This window comes from Hippocampus comes, unplaced genomic scaffold (assembly GCF_001891065.2).
Source record: "Hippocampus comes isolate QL1 unplaced genomic scaffold, H_comes_QL1_v1.1 scaffold158, whole genome shotgun sequence".
Lineage (NCBI taxonomy): Eukaryota > Metazoa > Chordata > Actinopteri > Syngnathiformes > Syngnathidae > Hippocampus > Hippocampus comes.
Window position 1 is genome coordinate 264369 of NW_017805548.1, and position 19751 is coordinate 284119.

The following is a 19751-nucleotide window of genomic DNA, read 5'->3' on the forward strand; positions in this document are numbered from 1 at the left end:
GCGGCGCGGGCCGGGGAGCGGCGGGTTCAATGTCTTCTTGTTTTATGTTTTATGGTTATTTTGTTCAAATTTTTGATGGAAAAAAAAAAAAGATAAAAAAAAAAAAACTGTCCGACCTACCGACCCTATGCTATCTTTTTTGTTTGGCCTAAGCAGGGTCCTCGAGGGTACGTGGGAACTTGCCTAACCAGTCTACATGTGCCTTGTGGACCTGGAGAATGCATTTGACCGTGTCCCTTGGGGAATTCTGTGAGGAGTGCTTCGGGAGTATGGGGTACCAAACCCCCTGGCCGTTCGGTCCCTATACCAGCGATGTCAGAGTGTGGTTCGTATTGCCGGCAGTAAGTCGGAATCGTTTCCAGTGAGGGTTGGACTCTGCCAAGGCTGCCCTTTGTCACCGATTCTGTTCATAACCTTTATGGACAGAATTTCTAGGCGCAGCCGAAGCGTTGAGGGGGTCCGTTTTGGTGGCCTCAGTATTGCATCTCTGCTTTTTGCAGATGATGTGGTACTGTTGGCTCCTTCAAGCAGGGCTCTCCAACCCTCACTGGAGTGTTTCGCAGCCGAGTGTGAAGCGGGTGGGATGAGGATCAGCACCTCTAAATCTGAAACAATGGTCCTCAGTAGGAAAAGTGTGGAGTGCCCTCTCTGGGTCGGGGAGCAGATCTTGCCCCAAGTGGAGGAGTATCTTGGGGTCTTGTTCACGAGTGAGGGCAGGGGGAGCGAGAGATCGACAGGCGGATCGGTGCAGATGGATGGATATTGGCTTGACAGGACAGCCGCTCAGACTGGTTAGCACGGCGGCCTCACAGTGCAGAGGGGCAGGTTTCGATTCCGGCTCCGGCCTTCCTGTGCGGCGTTTGCATGTTCTCCGAGTGCCTGCGTGGGTTTTCTCCGGGTACTTCGGTTTCCTCCCACATTCCAAAAACATGCGTGGCAGGTCAATGGAACACTGTAAATTTTCCCTAGGTGTGAATGTGAGCGCGGATTGTTGTTCATCTCTGTGTGCCCTGCAATTGGCTGGCGACCAGTTCAGTGTTTTTCCCGCCTACTGCACGAAGATGGCTTGGATGGGCTCCAGCATGCCCGGCGACCCGTGTGAGGATAAGCGGATCAGAAAATGGATGGATGGATGGATGATAACGTGTTTCAATAACATTGTAGACTTTATTTTAATCATTTAATCTGTTTTGATTGCAGCCTTGTGTGTGTCAACAAGAGGAGAATGTGACAGACTACATGGACTACAGCTCCTTCAGCTTTGATTATAGCGGCATTCCTCTGCCTTGTGACAAAGAGAACAATCACCACTTCCGCCTGTGGTTCATGTCAACCTTCTACTCCATCATCAGCCTCACGGGACTGGCAGGGAACCTCCTGGTTATCCTCACGTTCATCTACTTTAACCGCCTGAAGACCATGACAGATGTGTACCTGCTCAATTTGTCATTTGCCGATTTCCTCTTTGCATCATCACTCCCCTTTTGGGCAGCCAATTCCATGGCTAACTGGATGCTGGGTGTGGCTTTATGCAAGATCATGCACACTGTTTACAAGGTCACCTCTTACAGCAGCATGTTCCTCCTCTGTTTAATCAGTGTGGACAGGTACTTTGCCATCGCCAAGGCTGTTTCTGCTCACCGCCGCCGCTCCCAAGCGGTGTTCTTCAGCAAAGTGTCATCCGCAATTGTCTGGGCCCTAGCTCTGATTGTCTCCATACCAGACATGAAATACACCACAGTCATCAAAGGAACCTGCACACCTTTCTCCAGTGCTTCTGACCCCCTTCGCATAAGCATCCAGATAAGTCAGATTGTCATAGCATTTTCCCTTCCCCTCTTGGTCATGAGCTGCTGTTACGTGAAAATTATCCAGACCCTTTGCCAGGCTCGGAACTTTGAGCGGAATAAGGCCATCAAGGTGATTCTTGTCGTGGTAGTTGTGTTTGTGGTCTGTCAGCTTCCTTACAATGTGGCTTTGTTTTGGTCCACGCTTGTCGTTGCAAACGGAGGCACTGCAGATTGCACGTATGAGAACAACCTTGTGTATACAATTGATGTCACTCAGTGTGTAGCCTTTCTAAGGTGCTGTCTCAATCCCTTTGTGTATGCCTTTATCGGCGTTAAGTTTCGCCACGACCTTCTGAGGCTACTCAAGAAATCGGGTTGCCTGAGCCAGAAGATGTTCTCCAAGTTGAACTCTAGAAGTACGAGAAGCTCAGCTGCCTTAGACACCGACACCACCACCACGTTCTCACCTTAGGGCAGCACAGCGACAACTTGCTCCCACACACCTCAAGTAAGAAAAAATGTCTGAAATAATATTTACAAGTGAGCCTTGATTGAGAACGGAGCTCTGCTCCCACGGCTGTGATGTAAACCGAATTTGTACATTAGTCTCAACATGTTGCTAACGTAACAGTAAAGTCAGAATTACAGTCAATATTTGTAGTGTTTGGAAAAACCCTTTTCGGCACGTAATATAAAGCGTTCAAATGAAAAACAGCAACAGCAAAGGTTGGTGGTAACTGTGCATGACTTCCTGTGTGGCGTGACAAACCTTGTATGCCAGTCGCAACCTGAGGACCCCATTAGTACTTTACCTAGCAGCTCTTGTATATAAGTCAGGTATATTACAGTTATTTTAGCTTTTCTCCCCAAATGGATTTGATTTTGTCTTCCGTCTCTCGATAAGGCTTTGTTGCATTGTATTTTTGGTCTTTAATGAATACACAGTATGCTTTTTTTTCCAACTATAAATGCATACAGTATCTTTGACTATACATATGTAACAAACATTTGCTTAAACTGTGCTTTATGTTGTAACTTCACAGGAACTATAAACAATACATGACAAATAGTTCTAGGACTAAATTGTGTGTTTTATGCTTTGCGCAATAACGGGTTAAGGTCTGGTGATTAACTTGGTCACTCTCAGACCTTCCATACTTTACTCTTAATGAAGTCCTTTGTTGTATCGGCAGTGTGTTTTCATCATCTTATTGCACGATGAAGCTTCTTCTGATTAGGTTAGATGATTTTTTTTCAGTAAAGTGCCAGACAAAATGGTTTTGCAGACTTCAGAATTCATTCTACTGCGACCATCATGAGCTACATCATCAATAAAGACATCAAAAGAAGAAAAAATATACATAGCCAAACCACAAGATGCAAGACACTCATCAGCAAAAAGAATCGGAAAGCCACGCCAGATTTTGCGAATAAGTACAGAGAAGAGCCACAAAAGTTTTGGAACAAAGAATTATGGACTGATGAGTCCAAGAATAAGCCTTACCAATGTGAAGGAAAGGCCAAATTATGGAGAAAAAAAAAAGGAGCTGCTTATGATCCAAAATCACAAGCTCATCTGTGAATCATGGTGGAGGTCATGTCACGGCTTGGATTTGCACGGCTTGGAACGGGCTCACTCGACCGCATTAATTAATATAACCCATGATGTTAGCAGCAGAATGAATGCATGCAAATTAATCGAGAGAAGCTTCATCATGCAACAAGATCATGACCCAAATCTCACTGCCAACAAAACAAAGGACTTCATCAGCAGGGAAAAGTAGAAAGTCTTCGATTGGCCAAGCCAAAGCACAATAAGTGTAAGGCAGGGCACCCCCCCCATCCCACCCAACAAACATGTTGTTATAAAATCTTCCATAAAGCACTAAATTTGCAGTAATTGTTTTGAGCTACTGAACACTCCACCTCTATCATTCATGCAAGTGTAGACATTTACACCCCTGGGATGACATCATTTCTTTATAGCTCCAGGGGGTTGGCAATCTAGAGTTGCTGATAGGCTCACATGGAAAAGGGTGTGATTTTACAATAAAAGCATGAAGCACCTACTGAGTCCAAGTAAAAAAAACAAGGCCAGGACGTTTTATCTTTGCTCTGGAGTCATCGCAAGACAACAAGGTAAGGCAACATTAAGAATTATAACACTAGACGAGGGTCTATGCACATGTCATTCTCGGTCTTGAAATATGTTTTAAATTGAGTACTTGGTTCCTCTATAAAGATCACAAAAAAAACCTAAACAAAAAAACCACTGTTCAAGTATTATCCATGCTTGTTTATTTATTTGGGGGGGGGGGGGGGGGGCGGGAATATTTGTTAAAATGTCCCAGGTTTAAAAAGTGACGTTTGAGCTGTTGACAGGAATCTGAATGTGTTTTTTTTAAAAGATAAGGTCAACACGGGATTTCCACAAATTCAAAGTCAACATTTAGTAGAAAACACTGTGGAGTCATGACAACCGGCAGTGTATGCCCAGTGACTCACTGAGTGCCACTCCTTAGCTTGAAAGGGCGAGTGAGACGTGTTATGAGTTGGATTGATGATTCCATATAATCCACACCTTTGCTCTTGGGAATTACTCAGGCTGAACTCACAGACGGCGACTATTTACTCATACTTAGTCAATATTCACTGAGTGTATAGCGCATATGTGGCAACACATGTTAGATGGCAAAGTAGAGCAGAACCGTTGAGGTTGAACATCACGAATTTCGCCACTCTGGTCAATCTCTGGTGCCCCCCTCAAACTGGTTGCAAGCCAATCACAGAAAAAAAAAAAAAAGTTAACCGCTGTTATATGAAGACATAAAAAGAACAGTCTTTCTCATCGCCCTTCCTTTAACAATGAACTGCATAATGCAATGACGGCCTGTGCTGCAGATGTGCATTTAGCATCTTTTTGTTTCTTTTGAATATACCCGACAGAGGTTAAGAGGTTCAGAAAATGGATGGATGAATATCTATTTCTTTTCACACAAGGCAACATGCTGTATGTATCTTTATAAGCTATATTAGGCTACTATCAACATGACTAAGTTGGCTACAAATACACAACGAGCATTCATATTTTTTTCCCCCTGCAGTTCATCCTGTAGAGTAGGGGTGCACAATCTTTTTTGACGGAAAATCTACTTTCCGATCAACCAACCTCCCGCGATCGACCCGTTACCGCACATGCGCGCATACGCACACACACACGCATGCCGTAATGAGCAACAGCCATAACGGCTGCTAACATGAACGAGGCACGGGACGCACTTTCGCAGCATGCTATCATAGCTCACGTGTACCGTTTAAAAATGCTTCTCTCTGCCACCCTCAAGTACCCTCAGTGAATTGCACATGAAAGGCTGTTTTTTTTTTTTTTAATAACAACCACCTGACTGACATCCTGCCCTGCTGATAGAAACGTGTGTCGCAGGGTATGACGCAAATCCTCATTGACAAAATGAAATGTAATATTTATTCGACACATTTTTACAGCATTGGAAAACGTTAATAATGTTTGTGTCATGTTTGTCTTCTTATAGAAACCATATTAAAACAAAAACATATATTTTCCTCCCCCATCTTTTTCCATTTTCAAACATTTAAAAAAAAAGCTCCAAGGTGCCACAAGGGGGGCGCTAAAGAGCCACATGCGCCTCTTGAGCCGCTGGTTGCCCACCCCCGGGTTAAACACTGTGCTCAATTTTCGTGTCTGGCACAAGCCTAGTGTAGTGAAGTCTAACTCTATGCATGGGTGGAGTTTTTGCTCTTTTGGTCTTGTCATCAGCGCCACAGTGGTAGACTGGTTAGCACGTCCACCTCACAGTACATAGGTCCAGGCTTAATTTCCCGTCCTTGTGGCATTTGCATGTTCTTCCCGTGACTGCCTGGGTTTTCTTCAAGTATTCCGGTGTTCTCCAATATTCTAAAAACATGCATAGTAGGCTGAGTGATCGCTCTACATTGTCCCGAGGTGTGATTGTGAGTGTGAATGGTTGTTGTTTGTCTATGTGTGCCCTGTGACTGGCTGGCATCCAGTTAAGGATGTACTCCGCCTACTGCCCTAAGACAGCTGGGATACGCTCCAGCACGCCTGTGACCCTTGTGAGGATAAGCGATTTGGATAAAGGATGGACGAATGTGTGTTTTTTTTTCATACACGGGCACAGTGAGAAGTGGGCGTTTGTGCATATGTGGGAGTGAACACAATCAACTTGATTACTGGCCAATCGAAGCGGCTCCTTCTCATCCCCATTAAATTAAGCACAGGTGAAGCATTGGGGAAAAATAACAGACATTGCACTGGAGTCCATGCAGGAGATCGGTGCATGCAAATTAAATTTAAAAGGAACGACAAGAAGATGATGATGTAACGTTGGACCCTTTCAATTGGGCACTTGGAGACCCCCTTGCACCCATGATCAAGCATCTGTCACCCCTGCCCCTCCGACAACACACAAACCATCCAGATGTGCCGCGGACACGGGGCGAACTTCAAAAATGCATTCAAGATGGGAATAATAGTCATAACATATTAAATTACTTGATATTTACTGTATGAATTAAACACGATAACATCCACCACGCCTCTCAGTGGAGCGCAGAATCTGATCAAATCCACTAAAATCGCTTGACACTAACTGCACCACAACTTAGTCTATGCTTCAGTCTACTTTTTATCACCAAATTGTCAGGGGGATGTAATAAAAAAAAAAAAACATCCTCGGTCAGCTGGAACACTGTAAACTAGACTTTCCTGGGCGCAAACATGATGCGGCAGTTTTTATGACGAGTGTACGTGCACCTGTGTTTGAAAATAGAGCCTTCCAAGTTACCTTTCCAAAAGAGTGACAACGTGCACAATAAAAGCTGGAAACAAGTATTTCTGATTTGATCCCGTGATGGAAAAGGGAGAACCTTCCAAATGCTATTTATGTCTGTAATAACGTGTAACTGATCTCTCTTTGTTGTGTCCATGTCTTTAGTTGCGCCAAAAGATTGTGAGCACTCTTTCGAACATGATGCCTATCGCCGAAGGCATGTCCCATATCCTACCCAATCACGTTCTGAGAGTGGGTCAAACTATACGTCTGGAACCCGAACAGGAGACGGTGACTGCGTGTTCACGGCCAAGCGAACCCAGCAGCCGCATCGGGGATGCGGATCTGGACATTTCCCTGGATAATCTCAACCAGCTCATGCTTGAACTGGATCCGAGCTTTGAACCAATTCAGCCCAACAAAAACCATGCGTGCATCATTCCGGTGACAGGTACAAGTATGCTAGCACGGAATTAAATCTTGATCGATGATAACAGCAGAGCAATAAAGCAAGAGGTAAAACAAAACATAGGAAAAAGTTAAATGCCACATGTGAATGGTATTCCAAATATAATACCAAGGTGATCCAAAGGCATGTTCAGACGAATTTTCAATGTTTATTTTTTGGGAAAAATGCAACCCAGCCTCCAGGAGTTCTTTTTGTTTTCTTGTTTTTTTTTTTAATCGCAGAGTAATTGCACCAATTCAGGTGTTCTGGGACTGCTGCCCAGACTTTTATTATGAGACACACCCTGAACCTCTCAGCCTACTCACACAAAGAAAATTTCCATATAAGCCCAGTAGTGGTGTAGAGTTGTTTTCACTTTGTGCCTTTGCAGTAGAAATACATTGTATTGCCTATTCTGCTTGTAGCTACACAATAGGTTGTATGTGCATTTCTGGAAGCAAAAATAATTACAATGATCAGATATGTTCAAGGAGTTAACCCCCATGTGCAAAACACAGCCTTTTCTGCGTACTTAAAGCACAATGCACATTTGCTATGTAAATTTGGCTGTGCAAGTTTTTGGTTTGGCTCCTACTCTGACTGCATTCATTTTCCCCTGAGTGAATGAACTAAAGCCATAGTTCCCATCAGCACAGAGACGTCAACCTAACCTGAAGTGAACAAGAACAAGTTAGAACCTCTCTCGGATCGCTGAACAAATTAACACGTCCACCTTGAAAGGATTACTCTGTGCTGTGCAGGCAGTTACCTGCATGAGAATTTTCGGGCTGCAGTTCGTGTGCGTACACTCGCCAAGCCCTTTTAATCAATATAAAACCAAAGCATGAAGTAGGAGCATGAAGACCAATCATGGAGGTTCACATTAAATCTTTGCCCCCCTCGCATGTGCCCTTTAACAGCAAAACCTTTCCTGTTCTCCCTCAGAAGGATACTGCTCCTCGCCCACGGCATCCCCCAGTGTTCCCGCCGCCAGACCCCCCAGTGTCAGCTTCAGTCCCCCGGGCACGTTGGTCTTTTCAGACTCCCCCTCCTTTTCGCGGCCTCCGCTGCCGTGTGGGGGCGCACCCAAAAGAATTTCCCCATTGAGGCATGACATATCCTGTTCCCAAGGGTCCCTTCGCTTGTCCTACCCAAATAGGAACAGTGCAGCCTCACTTCTCTCGACATCAACATGTTCAGATACCAGCTATTTCCCTGGATAATCTCAACCAGCTCATGCTTGAACTGGATCCGAGCTTTGAACCAATTCAGCCCAACAAAAACCATGCGTGCATCATTCCGGTGACAGGTACAAGTATGCTAGCACGGAATTAAATCTTGATCGATGATAACAGCAGAGCAATAAAGCAAGAGGTAAAACAAAACATAGGAAAAAGTTAAATGCCACATGTGAATGGTATTCCAAATATAATACCAAGGTGATCCAAAGGCATGTTCAGACGAATTTTCAATGTTTATTTTTTGGGAAAAATGCAACCCAGCCTCCAGGAGTTCTTTTTGTTTTCTTGTTTTTTTTTTTAATCGCAGAGTAATTGCACCAATTCAGGTGTTCTGGGACTGCTGCCCAGACTTTTATTATGAGACACACCCTGAACCTCTCAGCCTACTCACACAAAGAAAATTTCCATATAAGCCCAGTAGTGGTGTAGAGTTGTTTTCACTTTGTGCCTTTGCAGTAGAAATACATTGTATTGCCTATTCTGCTTGTAGCTACACAATAGGTTGTATGTGCATTTCTGGAAGCAAAAATAATTACAATGATCAGATATGTTCAAGGAGTTAACCCCCATGTGCAAAACACAGCCTTTTCTGCGTACTTAAAGCACAATGCACATTTGCTATGTAAATTTGGCTGTGCAAGTTTTTGGTTTGGCTCCTACTCTGACTGCATTCATTTTCCCCTGAGTGAATGAACTAAAGCCATAGTTCCCATCAGCACAGAGACGTCAACCTAACCTGAAGTGAACAAGAACAAGTTAGAACCTCTCTCGGATCGCTGAACAAATTAACACGTCCACCTTGAAAGGATTACTCTGTGCTGTGCAGGCAGTTACCTGCATGAGAATTTTCGGGCTGCAGTTCGTGTGCGTACACTCGCCAAGCCCTTTTAATCAATATAAAACCAAAGCATGAAGTAGGAGCATGAAGACCAATCATGGAGGTTCACATTAAATCTTTGCCCCCCTCGCATGTGCCCTTTAACAGCAAAACCTTTCCTGTTCTCCCTCAGAAGGATACTGCTCCTCGCCCACGGCATCCCCCAGTGTTCCCGCCGCCAGACCCCCCAGTGTCAGCTTCAGTCCCCCGGGCACGCTGGTCTTTTCAGACTCCCCCTCCTTTTCGCGGCCTCCGCTGCCGTGTGGGGGCGCACCCAAAAGAATTTCCCCATTGAGGCATGACATATCCTGTTCCCAAGGGTCCCTTCGCTTGTCCTACCCAAATAGGAACAGTGCAGCCTCACTTCTCTCGACATCAACATGTTCAGATACCAGCTACATCCTTGGCAGGTACAACTCATTCGCTTCCTTCGTGAACAATCAATAAAAATGAATAATTCACAACCACTGACTCAATCAAACGACACAAGAACTAAATTCGCATTTAGAAAGATATCAACGCTCACTCGCAAGCTATTTACCGTGATTGCACTTTACAATGTGCGTACAACTGCGCTGCATCGTACTGAAAGCTGTTCTGAATATTTGACAGTTCACATGCTAATGATGTGTCCAATCAATGAGCTATTCATTCAATGATAAGGTTCAGTGGGGGTTGCAGTTTGCACCGATCTAGATTTTTATTCTCTCATAGCAGCTCTATTTTAGAACCTCTATATCATATGATTATATTACATTTTTCTCAAGTCATGAAAGCTAAACTAAGAATAAAACAAAACCACCTCAGTATGATAGGACTGCTAATTACAGCCATTACGACCACAAAATTGCAGCCACATTTGTTTGATGATCCATCCATCCATTTTCTGATCCGCTTATCCTCGTGAGGGTCGCGGGTGTGCTGGAGCCTATCCCAGCTGTCTTCCGGCAGTAGGCGGGCTATACCCTGATTATATTACACGTACAGTATATTTCAAATTTTTGAATCAAAGACACTCATCCATTTTGTTTTCTACAATGCTTATATCTTGTTCAGGGTTACAGGGAAACAAATTCGCACCTGTACAAAGCAAACTGGCCATTACAATCCATTCTGGAGAAAACTTTCTTGTGAGGGTTAAAATGTTCATGGGTCAATCAGACCTGCTACTCGTCTCATCATAAAGAATATATCTACTGTAGGTCATCTACTTTGTAACCGTATTTTTGGGTTTTTTTTTTTTTTTTTAAACATCACAATGAGTATATTTGGCCTGCAACATGACAGGAGGGTCAAATTACTCTTTTTTCGTGTATAATGCACAACATTGACCTAAAGGGCTATTCGCTGGTCACGCTGATAACATTATAATGTGTACCTACTGCACAGTAAAAAAAAAAAAAACGTGTGAACTTAAAATTTCAAGGCAACAATCAAAGTTGGGCAATCCATCTAAATAGTTTAACTTTTGTTGTTGTGAAAATTGGGTTTCAACAACAACAACAAAAAAAGAGACTTTACAGAATTGCTGTCCCTTGGATTGGCCCCCAAACTTAAAGATATAAGAATAAACAAATCGGGAAATTGTTTTGGAGGAAAGAACTTGCTTGCTTTGTTGTGCTAACTATGGTTACATGACTGTTTTAGCCCCCCCCCCCCCCAAAAAAAATACATACACAAATGGTGGGTTTTTTTTTTTTTACAGTGTGTGTACTGATCCTCTTGTCCTGATATAGCACCCAGTCTTTGGCCAGCGAAGATGCAGACGGTCTCGGATCAGTCCTCTCTCTCAGTGATGGGTGTAGGACAAGGCAGTATATGGCCCAAGATGGGTCAGAGAAGCGAGGACAGGAGATGCCAGCCAACTGCTCAATGAGCAGTCCTGAGCAGTCGCTCTCTGGGTCTTTTACTGATATTCCATTGTTGCTGATCAATGGCGTACCACATCGGGACAGTAAGAAATCTCCTTCTTCAGACGATGAAGTAGCACAGAGGCCATTTACTCATCACAGTGAGTCTCAAGCATTGTTGTTTGTGTCTATACTGACTGTTTGTTGGAACTTTATCCAATTGACTCCATTTAAACATTTTCTTGCCGATTTCAGGTTCCGAAGCCCATTTAAATGGGAGTCAGTCATCAATGAAATTTGTTATGGACTCTTCGAAAATTTGGTTCCGTCCACATATAAGCAGAGCAGAAGGTAAGAGTCCCATCGTAGGGCATATTTCGCAAAACAGTTATGGAGAGCATTTTTATGAGAAAAGCTAACACAGCTCAAGTTCACTCTTTTGCAGTGAAAAAAAAAAAAAAAGGAAGTGCATCAGGAATAACAAACTCTTATGTCTGATCCACCTCAGCTGAGGCCTTTGTGAAGGACAAGGAACCAGGAACATTTGTGGTGAGGGACAGCACTACATACAGAGGAAGTTTTGGTCTCGCCATGAAGGTTGACCAACTAGCAGCCGGTTCGGCAACTGCAGACATTGGTAGGTTTGAGGCCATGTGGTTATTTTCGGATTTGGTTTTTAAATGTAACAGCTGCATTTCTGTGACCAGTACATAATGATGTCAAGTTTTAAAAGGGCCTCATGACTCACTGACTGTACCTAACCCAACTGACAAGGAATATGGGACCATTTTATATAGGCAGGCTAATAGTCTACTGGTTCAGTACAGAGGTGCAAGGTTCGATTCCGGCTCTGCCCTTCCTGTGTGGAGTTTGTTCTCCATGTGCCTGCGTGGGTTTTCTCCAGGTACTCTGGTTTCCACCCACATTCCAAAAACATGCATGGCAGGTTGATTCAATTCTCCAAATTGTCCGCAGGTGTGAGTGTGTGTGGATGGTTGTTTGTCGAAGTGGATTATAAAATGGATGGATGGATGGATGATTCTTGTGATAAAAAAATAGTTAAAATAAAATTAAAAAAATATCATATCAAGTCCTCTCATCCCTTTTCAGGCTCAGTATTATAATATATATATATATATATATACCACATTTTCCGCACGAAAAGACGCACTGGATTATGAGGCGCACCTTCAATGAATGGCTATTTTGTAAATTTTTTTCATATATTACACGCTTTGGACTAAAAGGCGCAATCTACAATGTGTCCACTAGATAATGCTACGCTCCTTCCATTCAACTCGAGAGGCGTCCGTTCAACTTGAGAGGAGTTCATGACGGCCTCTGAAAAATGTAAATTAACTATTACTGTCCTTAAATGAAACTACGAAAATTGAAAATAATGCATCAAAACAGAAAATCAAGCGAGGAAATCACAAAATAAATTCTGTATAGGAAATATAGAATTTAGGAATACAGAATTTATTTTGTGAGTTCCTCGCTTGATTTTCTTCGTGGTTTCATTGAAGAATTAATTTACCTTTTTCGGAGGCGGCCATGTACGCCTCTCGAGTGGAACGGAGGAGAAGGCCCAGAGATCGACAAAGACGTACAGTACCTGTATTTGTTCAGACTGTGAAAACCATTAATAAAGTCTGCGTTTAAAAAAAAATAAAACCACAACCACAGCTCTCATTTTTTCAACAAATACAGGTGCGTCTTTGTCTGTCTCCTTCCCTTCTTTCCTTCTGGTCAACTCGAGAGGCGTTCATGACCGCCTCCGAAAAACACATTGGCATTTCCTTTATCAAAGCTCCAAGAGTACGATCAGATAAGATAAAATCGGAAAACCTTTAATAGTCTCATAATGGAGAAATTCCCACTTCACAGCAGCAGTTATGAGAGGAAGAAGTAGAAGAACAAAATAAATGGGAGCTGCTGGAAAGGCAGCCACTCTCGCGGCGCCATCTTGAAGTCAAAATAACACAACAAGATGTCAGTGGTAGTTATTTATTCCTTTGTTGTGTATTCACAAATGATGAAATCACAATATACATTCTGTAGGGGGGGGTATATAATTCATTTTGTGATATCCTTGCTTGCTTTTCAGTTTTGATGTATTATTTTAAATTTTTGTAATTTCATTGAAGTAATCGTTAGTTTACGTTTTTTTCGGTGGCGGTTTTGAACGCCTCTCGAGTCGAACGGAAGAAAGCACGGAGACAGATAAAGACGTACCTGTATTTGTTGAGACTGTTTTAAAAAATTAACACCACAGCTCTCCTTTTTTTGGAGCTGCAACACAAACTTATTTAATAAAGCAGTGACACAGTTCACTGAACCAACAGCAAGTTATAACATTGGTAGCATGTCTCCAGGAAGGAGCCATCTTGGAGTCGACATTTTACCGTCATGACCATACAAAAGACGCACCGGATTTTAAGGCGTTCGGTGACCTTTTAAGAAAATTGAAGACTTTTTGGTGCACCCTTTAGTGCGGAAAATACGATAAAGGTAGACCCGTCTTGGTTGCTCCTGATGTGTTTGTTGTGTGTGTCCCAAACAGGAGGAGAGGGCGGCTCGAAGTTTGTCAAACACTTCCTCATCGAATCAACAGCAAAGGGTGTTCGCGTTAAAGGCTCTTCTCAGGAACCGTACTTTGGTAAGGTCAACAATACTTTGTTTGTCAAATAATCTTCTCGAGGAAAGCAGGAAGGTCATGAACGGAAACTGTTGCGATTAACAGAAAAAAAAGAAGAACTGAAGTCGGGCTAAATATTTTACGAGTGCCTGCACAAGACACAGCAAAGTAGGTCAACTGGATTGCTTCCATTTATTTTCCTGCCACGTCACAATTAATCATAACTGCCCTTGCGTCTTACGACGATGTCATTGGGGACGCGGCTGAGCTGGAGCCTATCCCATCTGCCTCCAGGCCTGAGATGGGCACACCTTGGACTGGTTGCCAGTCAAGTGTATTTCGGATAAATACAATAATTTACATCCTTTTTAATTTTGACATTCTTGGAGTAATTCTGAGTATCTCAGACAAAACACACACAAGCAGAGGGAGGAGAACATGCAAACTCCACATCACAGGGTTCAAGCCACGAAACCTGAGCTACAGAATTGTGAGGCAGACAAACCCTTGGGGTTTTATTTTCAGTTTTTTGCTCCATTGACTTGCCTGGCCGGTACAACTAAAGGTACAGTGTTTTGGACAAAACACTGATGACAGCAAAACAGCGTGAAATTTAACAGCTGATATTTGCCATGTTTTTCTTCAAAATCGTTTCTTTCAAAATCAAAATTTTCTCTTCTTACACGATGGCATAGTACTGACAAAAACAGTGCCTTGAGGGGCATTTTATGTTTTCTTTTCTGACAGTTAGTTACATCATACGAGCAGCCCGGTGCTCCAGTGTTTATCGCATCGACCACACAGTGCAGAGGTCGTGGGTTCGATCCCGGCTCCGGCCTTCCTGTGTGGAGTTTGTGTGTTCTCCTCAGGCCTGCGTGGGTTTTCTCTGGGTTTCCTCCCACATTCCAAAAACAAGTGATTGAACACTCCAAATTGTCCCTCGGTGTGAGTGTGAGTGCGGATCGTTGTTAGTCTCTGTTTTGGCTGACAACCGGTTCAGGGTGTCCCCCGCCTACTGCCCCAAGACAGCTGGAGTAGGCTCCAGCACCCCCCATGACCCTTGTGAGGATGAAGCGGATCGGAAAATGGATGGATGGAGTTACATGATACACTTTGCGCAACATAGCTCGCGGTACCGGGCACTCAAATGATATGAGGAAAACCAGGTGGGCCAATAATTTTCTTCCATGACTGTATTTTACATTAGAACAACCTCAACGCACACCACAAAAACAACAGTTCAAAAAAAGGATACTGTATATCCTGAAATAATGATCAAATGACTCACAAATGCAGTTAATCAGTATGACTGTTTCATGGCACACAAAGCAGACATTCTGTTTGGAAATGAAAGAAAGGCAAATTGTGTGCCCTGTGGTATGACTGGCAATGGATGGATGCACAAGCTTCATGAATTTTACATCTGTGGTTCGATTAGTAGTAATTCATTAGTTTGGCTTGAAAAAAACAGCATCAGTACATAAGTAGCATAAGTATCGGTACTCCGGTTTCCTCCCACATTCCAAAAACATGCATCGTAGGTTGATTGAATGCTCTCAATTGAGTGTGAGTGCGGATGGTTGTTTGTCCATGTGTGCACTGCGATTGGCTGGCTCCCAGTCTCAGCGTCTTGCATTGCAGCAGCCTCTCGCGGTTGTGCGAATATATGGATGAGGAGGGTGAGGCTTTGTAAAACACTTTAGAATCCATATGGTGTGGATAAAGTGTGATATAATTGCACTCCATTTAGCATTTTTTGTGGTCATTAATTATTTTTGAAAATATAATGTTCTCTTTTTTACAGGAAGCCTCTCTGCACTGGTGTACCAGCATACTATTTCCACTTTTGCTTTACCTTGCAAATTACTGCTCCGCTCCCAAGGTAAAGTCTGTGTGTGTGTGTGTGTGTGTGTGTGTGTGTGTGTGTGTGTGTGTGTGTGTGTGTGTGTGTGTGTGTGTGTGTGTGTGTGCGTGCGTGCGTGCGTGCGTGCGTGCGTGCGTGTGTGTGTGTAGGATAAATTAAAGATGAAATATGCATTTTTTGAGGCGGAGCTCGGGTGTTGCGATAAGGCAAGAGGCTATTTGCTCTCAAGCAGTCCAGGGTCTGAAGAGCAAAGCAAGCCTACATACAGATGAAGTAAAACTGTAATTTGCATTCTAACATGAGGAGGCAGCAGCACATCACCAAGCCACCAAATTACACTTGTCAATGAGTGTGCATGTCCTTTAAACACAAAACCACCCCCACTGTCTCTTTCAATAATGTCTCCTTAATTTGACTTGTCTGACAACAGGACCGGGTGGAGAAGAGAGAACAAAAGACAAATCACCCTTAGAGGAAAAGAAAGGAACAGGTAATACGCTGTGATATTAGACAGTTTTAGTTTTGAGAACTGCCAGCTAATAAGGCGAAGGAAAGTGCAGTGAAGAAATAAAATGAAACGGCCGTGTTATTTTCTGCATTCTGTGTAGATAAGATTGAAAGGAAACATACCGGGTTTTTTTTTACATTGCAAAGCAGTTCCCAGGTGTCTTTAGAACATGCCTTTCTTTTGTCAGAGTACACCAATACAATAAACGCAAGAAGCAATCCTGTCTCATAAAAGTCATCATTGTGGGTTCTACAAATATTGTGTGTTTATTTCAGCCTGCAATTTCATCTACCTGAATGCTGTCCCCACTGAGATGTTGACAGGACCTTGTGCAGTGGAGAAGGCGGTTTCCCTCACCCTCCAACTGCCGTCGGGCTCCTTTGAACCCGTCATCGTGAACCTGAAAGTGTCTTTGAAGGGCATCACTCTGACAGACATCAACAGGAAGTAAGACGGCACACATCCTGTCACGTTTGTCACAATGAGACATTGTGTGTGAAATTCGATGTGAACATATTTTTTTATTCTTCCAGGCAGTTCTTCAGACGCCATTACCCCGCTCACCTGCTTAGTTATGGTGGAAATGATCCAGAGGATCGGAGGTGAGGGTTCATTATGATGCAATTGCAGTGAATGCACACACATGACAAGATAAGCAGTGGGACTTGTTTTTCACACTGGTTATAATATAGATCATGTGATGTGAAATTCTATAGGGCTTCGATTCCGGTTCCGGCCTTGCTGTGTGGAGATTGCATGTTCTCCCCTTGCTTGCGTGGGTGTTCTACGGGTACTCCGATTTCATCCCACATTCCAAAAACATGCATGACAGGCTGATTGAACACTCAGAATTGTCCCTAGGTGTGAGTGGGACCGCGGATGACAAATGGGACAGATTCCAGCACGCCCCGCGACCCTTGTGATGATAAGCAGATCAGAAAATGGATGGATGGATGGATGGATAGTAAAAATAAAGGCTAATAGCATTAGCTGAAATGGCTCTCACAGCCTTCACATAGTACAGGAATTTTTTTTCTTGCATTAACTGAATAGGTGTTCTTTGGGTGTTTTTAGATTTTGTATCAAAGCTGATCAGGTCGTTTCATTTCCATTGCCCTTTCTACTTACGTTTCCTGTCAACATAGCATATGCCCAGTGTAAAATAAATCACCTTACATGCAGATTGTAGTATTTGAGGCATTATCCATCATTTTCTACACCGCTTCTCCTCATTTTGGTGGACACCTTAGACTGGTTGCTAGCCAATCGCAGGCCACATATGACAAACAGTTACGCTCACATTCAAAGCTACAGACAATTTAGTGTTCGGTTAACCTAACATTCATGGTTTTGGAATGTGGAAGGAAGCGGGAGTACCTTGCCCAAACCCCGCATAAGACATCCAAACTCTTGAAACTCATAACTTTGAGGCAAATAAGCGGCCCGTATTTCAGGCAAATACTGCATAAAATAGCCACTTGTTATTCTATTGGGGGGGGGGGCCCTATGTCTTTTGCTAAAGATTTTCTTTCTTTCTTTTTTTTCCTGCTACAGGTGGAGAAAAGGTTTAAATTTTGGTGCAAGGTACGCGAGTTGTTTTGTGTGTAATGTGACAGAATAACCGCTAACATGTATAATTTGACATCAATATTCATCGTCTTTGAATGATGTATGTCTTAAATTTGAAATAGTTTACAGTTATTCCTTTTGTTTGCAGGATTTTTGGTTTTGTAGCAAAAGGTGTGGAGGCCGGCATGGAGAACGTCTGCCATGTCTTTGCTGAATATGACCCTCTGCAGCCCTGCAGCGCAGCTGTCAATGTTATTCAGGCTGTCATCGCCCAATCTTAGGTGCTCGAATACTAAAATACCATCAAGCATCGGGTTCTTCGCACAGATTGTCTCTATATTTTTCAGGTAAAACTGCTGAGAGTTGAAGCAACATCAACCAATAATATTACCTTCAAATAACAGCTTTCAAACCACGTGGATGGCAAACTTGTGGATGGCTTGTCATACGCAGAATAGCTTCTGTGCCATTGTCACAGCAAACCTCGATTTGCCGACTTAGGCTGTCTGTAATACTGCTGGAGCAATCAAAACACCTTTTGTGTTTTGTTATTTCTCGCGTGGGCTTGCGTGCATGGTATAAGGCTTGTATACGCACGCTAAAATAATCAGACATGTTATGACATCAACACGCTCTGTGACTGTTTAGCACTTAAATCCACTGTCTTGGCTCCTTTGGCGACCATGTCTTTGCTGGTAACCAATCATTCCTGTCGATTTCAGTCGTAGTATTTGCCATAGTGGTTTAGAGTACATAAGATTTCACTTTGCAATTGTATGGGAAGCCCTAGGGCAGACAATAAAACAGGCTGCGGTACTTGAACAACCTTCATACTACTTAGTTGGATAATATTTAAAAAAAAAATATTCAAACTATTTGCCTGGGATAGGGAAAGTCAAAGGCACGATCCAAGAGTCAAGAGAAAATTCAATTGTCAGTGGTTTAGAGGTGCTGAAATCCTGCCCCGGCATGATTAATGTCGCTGTTTTTAACACAGTATTATTCCCACATTTATGAAAAAGAAAAAAAACACATTTTGGGAAAATCTGGGACCAAACATGTAACCCAACTGTAAATGTTGAGCCAAAGACTGAATTGGATTCAGAAAACAAACATCGGCTAACCGTATTTTCTGGGAGAATGAAACTGCATTTCAATACAGCAACACCTCTAACATTCACATTAACCGTATTTGTGTACATTTTTTTTCTCTGGAGTAAACCGGCCACTACTAGTACTAAAATACCAAAAGTAGGACTCTGGACTTATGTTTGGACGGTTATGTGAGATGCAATGTACAACATGTAAAACACTTGAACAAAACGTGACTTTTTTTTTTTTTTTAACACTCGCTCTCTTTTTGTGTCCTAATATGAGTTAGAATGGTCATGGGCATCCCCTTAGCTTGTCAGGAGCACATTGGCTTTAACATGAACATATGCACACAATGTTAGTCTTCCCCATCACCATGATTGATGCCCATGACTTGAACGGAGCATAAATTTCAACAAAGTACTTTATGTGAATACACTTTTCCACATTATAAAGTAACTATCTCTCAAACTATAGGGGTGCATACATTAAATTTATGGGTGCTTGCGGACCCTCAAAAATGGGCAAGAAAGGCCTACGCATGAGACCAATCAAAACGCAGCAGCAGCAGCATCTCTCCGGTAGGCACATTTTGACTGATTCATGTATGAAGATATAGTGCATCTAAGACGGTTTGCAGATTAGAGGAACATTTGTTTGTAACAAACAAAAATATATTTTTAGACAGCTTTTATTACGGCAAATGCACAATCTTGATAATGTATAGGCTCCAAATAATCTGTGGAATGAAACTAGCACCTTTCTTGTACAGCATGATGTTTTATGCTATAAGATAAGCAACATATACAAATCAGTGTTGCTTTGCTTCATTATATCGATTGTATGATATTGTGATGAAACATTAGAAGGTTGAAAAGAATAAAATCGAAAATTAATTGTCTGAGTCATCTCAAAGCAAAAACATTGCAGGGATGCACTATAGATCATACTATTTATTGCACTGCCTTGTAAACAGTGTATACTGTTTATTATTGTCTTGTTACTTTTTGTCATGATGAATAAACATGTTGAGCTTGTGTCAACG

The 19751-nt window shown here is 42.7% G+C and overlaps 2 protein-coding genes across 2 annotated transcripts in view; both read left to right on the forward strand.

Moving 5' to 3' along the window:
* The window catches only part of ccr7 (chemokine (C-C motif) receptor 7), a 9387-nt gene extending 6518 nt beyond the window's left edge, over positions 1-2869 (forward strand). Inside the window, exon 3 of the mRNA XM_019879740.1 lies at positions 1201-2869. Coding sequence (XP_019735299.1) covers positions 1201-2262 — 1062 coding nt within the window. The 3' untranslated portion in view covers positions 2263-2869. The remainder of the gene's footprint in view (positions 1-1200) is intronic.
* Positions 2870-3627: 758 nt separating this feature from the next.
* On the forward strand, positions 3628-19743 carry LOC109521721 (tensin-4). Its single transcript, XM_019879744.1, is given in 15 exon segments — positions 3628-3929; positions 6785-7070; positions 8013-8275; positions 8277-8376; positions 9319-9595; positions 10922-11196; positions 11291-11386; positions 11544-11672; positions 13599-13694; positions 15478-15555; positions 15968-16027; positions 16321-16492; positions 16579-16647; positions 17600-17629; positions 17763-19743. Coding segments are annotated over 14 exon segments (2031 nt in total). The 5' UTR covers positions 3628-3929; positions 6785-6817; the 3' UTR covers positions 17896-19743.
* Positions 19744-19751: the final 8 nt, after the last annotated feature.